The sequence below is a fragment of the Cynara cardunculus genome (assembly GCF_001531365.2).
Source record: "Cynara cardunculus var. scolymus isolate 2C chromosome LG 3, CcrdV1, whole genome shotgun sequence".
Taxonomy (NCBI): domain Eukaryota; kingdom Viridiplantae; phylum Streptophyta; class Magnoliopsida; order Asterales; family Asteraceae; genus Cynara; species Cynara cardunculus.
In genome coordinates, this window is record NC_037530.1 from 17,900,012 (window position 1) to 17,906,689 (window position 6,678).

Here is a 6,678-nt window from a genome sequence, read left to right on the forward strand (position 1 = left end):
AATAAATAAGATAACTTTGATATATATTTTAATAAAAATATATTTTTTTGAAAAATTATCAATTGACTAAGATATGCAAGGTTAACCGACTTTGTTTTTATTAATATTATATGTAATAGGTTATTTGAATGTAGATATCTTCTAAAATTTGTATTTGGTTATACACTTCCAAATTTTTTAACATTATATATAATATAATAATAAATCAAACTGAAATCTATTAATTAACATATTCTATTTTTTAATTTTTTAAAATTTGGTTTGTATTAATTAACATATTATATTATTAGTGAATTGTTTTAAAAATGTTAGGAATTGTTAAATTTTATTAATTTTTTATTTTTTTTTGGTCATTTTACATTTTTCAACTAGTTTATCAGCTAGTTTTTGCCAAACGTATTTAGTTCATCAGCTAGCTTATCAGCCACCGGCTAGCTTATCAGCTAGTTTGCCAAACATAGCCTCAGTCACATATATGTAAATTGTAAATGTTGAATATGATTGTGCCATTTCCATTTTGGTATGTTTCTTGGCTCAAGAACCAACTTTGTTTGCATTAGTTTGAAGAATGTATCACTCGATAATACTCCCTCCGTCCTGAAATAAGTATTCACATTTATATTTTAGTTTGACCCAAAATAAGTGTATATTTTCTCATTTTATGATGGTGAAACTTTCTCTCTCTATTAAGAGTAAGATTGTCCTTTAATTAATTTAAAAGTGTAATAGTTACACATTTCGAAAATTGTGTGACTTTTCCATTGTGGACATTTATCTTGGGACGGAGGGAGTAATCATCAGTTCAACCTAAACCACATTCTTTGTGTCATGCGCTGAGGTTTCTGGGTTCAAATATGCTGCCACACAAGGCTTCACCAAGGAGCTCACTAAAATAATTTAGGGGGCATTTGTTTTCTAGAAGTACTGATGGCTGAAATCTAAAAATTAAGAGGCAGTGTCTGAAGCCATTCGTAGTATTTTGGAAGTATACTCATATAGATGTCTGAATATCGTATTTGTCTATGCTGATACTTGAATGTTATAGCTATTCAAACTTTTGAGAAGTGAAATTGTATGAATTATCTGAATGTTTTAACATAAACTAAAAGATTGAAAACAAGAATACATTAATAGTAAATATAAATATAATCTTTTAACCGTAAACTTAACATACCAACACTTGCCCCCATGTCCCCTTGATATTCGAAGCATGAACAGATGTTTTCATAGGACAAAGTTCGATTTTCATTGCATTATAACTTATGGTACCAAAATAAGTATACAAAATCCTGAAGAAAAACAAAATGTACCAGTTGTTGTCTCTGCATCTTTTTTATTCTCAGGTGTTATATGATCATACTTCCCATAAAAGTCTTATACCCTGCAGCAGAATAAATGCAACATTTTATTAGGCAGATAGTCAAAGTGAAGCTCATAGTCAAATATCTAAAATACCCCTTGCCATGATAACATAACGGAATCCCATCAATATTTTGTATTTATTTTTAGAATGGAAGGAGTGTGTTAACCAACTAACCAAAAGCACAAAGCACAAATTATTTGACCATCTTCATCCCCATTAAATTTGTGACTCATGGAGTTGAGAGTGAACCGATAGATTGGAAAGATATAAATCTATCAAAATTTCATGTATTTAGATATTTATTCTGAAAATGAATGCAAGTTCTTATGAAGATCAAATATATTTTTAGAAAGTTTTACAATTTCAGAAAAAAGGTTCACTAGTTTAGGATGAAGAGATAATTTAAAAAGAAACAATCACCTTATTGTTACAGGCTAACAGTTGGTACTATTTTCAGATTTTTGTTGCATATACTTGTTTGATAAATTACACATTCTCACACTTGTTTATGCATCTGATTACGTATTTATCTTATGAATAAAACTTTAGCTCAGGAGATTTATTTTATTAACATCCATTATTATCCAGTTTGGTTAGGATGTCTGGGTTTTCCCACGTTTACCGGGGTTCAAATAATGGAGTATTATATTACCTTATCATCTCATATACGCTTATCGTTTATCCACTTAAAGCAGGTCCGTTATGTTTAAATTTGATTCCGTATATGTACCCGTAAACTTATATCTTTTGTCCTAATATTCATGAGGTAATGAACATTCGCAGAGGTGGAATATCATCAAGAAGCGAAATGGTAACTCAAACATCAGGACTGGATCACAACTTTCTGAGGTACATCTAGCAGCTCGGCGGGCACTTAACATGGCCCTCGATCAGCCTGGATTGGATAATTTGAAGTCATCTTCTTCACTTGGTATCGCTTTTTCTATTTTTTTGAATCCATTGCATAAAAATTGGGCATTTCATTGATCTCATAGTTTAGTACCCTTTCTTTCCCATAAAATTAGCAAGTTTGATCTGTCACATAGTTTCTTATTACTCTTTCCATACCATGAAAATTGCAAACTCTTACTTCTTTGAAAGTTTTTACCACACTTGTTCCCTGTAGGACCCTGTACCGTTTGTCAACCTTAAAATTTTGGATTTACCTCTTTTCCCATTGTTATCTTTTGCTACTTTTAATGATGTCTGAATGTAATGTGAACAGGTAGGACGAAATCAAGCATCACCTCAAATGCTTCCGCACGTCCTATTGTAGCCGACACTCCATCCACTAGCACCCTTCCTCAAGATCTGGCCTGCGAAGACTCGACCCCAATAAAAACGTTTTCTAAAACCCGACCAAAAACATCACCAAAGCCTCTTGCCAATGGGCCGGATGCAGTGAAAGCTGCTGCAGTTGCTGCTGGGGCCCGCATTGCTACCCAATCGGCTGCTGCAGCTATATTGAAGCAACAGCTAAAGAGCGCCATCCACATCAAAACAAGTGTTACTGGCAACACTAGAACGTCACCTGGTGCCAACTTTCGTGACCTTCATTCACCAAACGCAAATGTGGGACCCATATTGAATCCGAGCAGCACTGGCCCGGAAATGAACGGTATTGCCATTTCCACCTCACCAAAGAGAATACAAGAAGATGAAACTGCTATTTCAGGAAATGCACAAGATGAATCTTCAAGTAGAGCAGATGCAGAAAATGGGAATCTTGGAAGACTTGAGGCTTCGGCTTCAAATACAAATATTCAGGATACTTCAGAAAAGGAAGGTAAACCATTTGCAGCCATTGAACGTAGGATTAGTGGTGATGGTGAAGTTGTGATGGTGGAAAGTGGTGAGAATGAAAGCGTTAAACAGGACCATCGAGAAGTCGAAAGCAAAGATGGAGTTTAAGTGATGTAACAGCTAGAAGTAGGAGTTTCCAGATTAGATGAAAACTTTGTTTCTGGTTTGATATTTTATCAGTCTCCTTTGTCTGTTGAGTGATGCATTCACAGTTGTATTCAGTTTTGTTAGGAAGTAGCTTTACTTTGAAATTAGCAATAGCCTGATGCTTTTTTTGGTCATGCTAGTTCGTATATTATCAGTCTGCTTTGCTTTTTATGTGGACTTGTGTGCTCTTTAGGCATTTGGTATGCAGACGGGATGGGGCTGGACAAGATTGATGAAGGCCCGGGTGGGGTTCGTGCACCTGCTCAACTATTTTTTGTAAGTAGAATTTTTCCTTGAGGTATGGAAGGTGTACCTGTTAAAAACTGAAAAAGGCCCTAGAAATTATCAAATAAACTGGAAAAGGTCTCTCGACAATAACCAAAAAACTGAAAATCTCTTAAAATCAACCAAAATACTTGAAAGATCCTTCAAAATGATGGAATTTGGCTAAGAACACATTGGACGACTATGTAGGCATTTGATCCACCTTCAAGGTGTTTGACAAAAATCTTGGGTTTGCCATTGATTGATTATAAACTGCGATGGATGGTTAAATAATTGGAAAACAAGTTACAAAACAAAATCACAAATTATCATTCTAACTCTAGTTTTATGTGTTTCTAAACGGCCATGGATGCTAGATGCGAAGTGACTCTTAGGGGCCGTTTACTAAACACTTACTTGGCAAGTGTTCAACGCATAAATTTTCTTATCGGATGAAAATGAGAAGGGCCAAGAATCTTACCGGGTAAGAGCGATGAGAAAATAGAGTCTTACCCGCTGAGTGAGGATGACGACTTTTACTCAGGTAAGCGCTTACCCAGTAAATTATTGCATTTGATATGTTTTGATATACTAAAAATCTTACGCCTCAAAATAAATTATAGTGTTGACTCCTATTGATAAGCGCTTACCGGGTATGCATTTGGGTAAACGGCCCCTAATTAACATTCACAACTTCTGCTTTTTCAAATTCCGATGCTTTGTTGTTTGATATCACTTCTTTCAACAATGAAGTAATCATTGTTTATACATCTTTGTGACCTTATTGGTGCTTGTGTTTTTAGTGCAATTTGGTTATTATGTGGTTTTCTATCCTCTAAATTGTTGATCTTAGTATCATCAGGTTTTTTAATGTAATTGTAATTTAACCTGAGATCTATGGGGTTTATTGCTTAAGCTATAATACAAGGATATGGAAAACTATTATGTACCTAAGACACTCATAAAGCGGGGGTCATAAAGGTTTTGCACAATTTGCTTATGATCTCAATAAAGCTACTCCGAATCAATTGACAATAGGTCAACTCTTATGTGAATTGCTTAAACAATCCTAATCCACTCCTCTGGTGGTGGAAGGACATATACTGACTATTTATACCGTGACAAATGGTTATCTCGATTCATTAGAAATTGGAGATGCAAGGAAATTTGTTGAATTACGTACTTACTTAAATACCAATTAGAAATTGGACATGTAAGGAAATTTCTTGTTGAATTACATACTTACTTAAATACCAATAAACCACAATTTCAAGAAATAATATCTTTACCAAGTCATTCATCGAGGAAGAAGAAGCCATTTTGAAAGAAACTATTAAGGAACAAATGGAACATTTTATACTTCAATAACAAACAACCTAAACAAATTGATCTCTGATAAGTATGATTTATATCAATTCCATAACGTCATTTTCCTACTTTTCTCTTGTTTTTTACATCCTTAAATGGATGATTTGAGTCTTTTTGGTTATGGTTTTATATCTTTCTTGTTTTGGAGCTTGAAAGTGGAAATAGTCTATCTTGGTGAGTTTTGGGCTGAATAGTGAAGTTATAGCATGCAGTAGAGATGTTGCACCAATGAATCAATGACGAGATGAATCTGATAAAAAGACAAAGGATTTGACCTAAACTCTTTTTGAGCTGAATCCAATGTGTGAAGTGATATAAAAGTTGACTATGGAAGTTTCTTTTGCCAACCAAGGAACACCATTTTATTAAAATATTGGAGGCTTGTCTCTTACTTTTGTTTAGTCCTTGAGTTTTTACACTTTGTGTTATATCCTTGTTGAGTATAAAAGGAGAGGCGGTGTCTTTGTTTTAGAGCATGCACATAGTTCATATTTCTCTCTTGTATTGCTCTCAGGTTTATTTAGTTTTTAATCTTTTGGTTATTTTCTTGTTCTTTACATTCATACAACAACGTCTTCCGTTTCCACAACAAGTTTAATTTCAAGCAATTTACTTTTCATGTCATTTACTTCCATGTCTTTACTTTTTGTTTTCAAAAGCAATGATGGGTTAATCACCCTAGCTTGGGTGTAAATGAAGTTTGGGAGAATAAGCCAACGTGTATGTGGATAATTTCTTTCACCATAGCTATCAACTCCACTATTCACTTCGTTTCTTAAAGTTTCATATGATGATTTTTGACAAATTAAGACATGTTACTTTATCATGATGAGTTGGCTTTTCAAAGAAGACAACGTAAACAAACATATTTAAAGAGTTGTAGAATGTTGCAACTTGCTTATCAACCGACACTTGTATGGAAAGAAGGATAAATTATGTACCATGCTTGTAATCATCATTGACACGATGAGAATATTGCATCTTTTAATTTGGACTTTGAAAGAAGGTCACTTAATCCAATAGTGTGATATTGAGAACTATCGTTGCGGCAACCTCATCTTATCCTGTAGTAATAAGGTTCTATTGCATTTTGAGCTGAAACTCCAACCAGATCTTACACCCATGCTTTTACTTGCTTGTTGTTACTTATTGTTATTATTACTCAAACTAATGTCTTCGACTTCGCCATCTGAAATTAGCTTTTTAACCTTGAGATATCACAACTTAAGAAACCTATCCCTATGGAATACGATACTTGGTTCTTACCTTTTTATCACTTGTTATAAGACGATATTGGTTGGACATGTATACTTGCATGTGTTGATCCTAACCCCTCTCAGTGATTTGATGATGACCATTTATACTTGGTGTTTAACTTTCTAATTAAGTTTTATTTGAAAGTGCACCAGCGAATGAGTTTGTTTAAGTGATCGCTAAGTACTCTATAGTTGTTATTTAGAACTTATGATCTCTCAAAGACAAGAGTCGTATCAAAGAAACTTCAACGATGTCAAAGAAGTAGTTGAAGATAAAGACATAATTAAACATGATCTGAAGCGGCATTCAGTGATACAAAACTATCTGATAAAATATGAAGACTTTAGTCAAGTGATCAGCGATATTTGAAGAAGTCCACAATAACTTCTCCTTAGCTGATTTAATGTCTTGCGTATCAATTTCTTTGTCTTACCCTCTCTTGCACAAGTCAAACATCATGCTTCATTCTAACAAAA

The 6,678-nt window shown here is 34.0% G+C and overlaps 1 protein-coding gene across 1 annotated transcript in view; it reads left to right on the top strand.

The window, feature by feature from the left end:
- LOC112509838 overlaps positions 1–3,446 on the top strand; it is an 8,621-nt gene extending 5,175 nt beyond the window's left edge. The window contains exons 5-6 of the mRNA XM_025115017.1: positions 2,147–2,294; positions 2,589–3,446. Coding sequence (XP_024970785.1) covers positions 2,147–2,294; positions 2,589–3,274 — 834 coding nt within the window. The 3' untranslated portion in view covers positions 3,275–3,446. The remainder of the gene's footprint in view (positions 1–2,146; positions 2,295–2,588) is intronic.
- Positions 3,447–6,678: the final 3,232 nt, after the last annotated feature.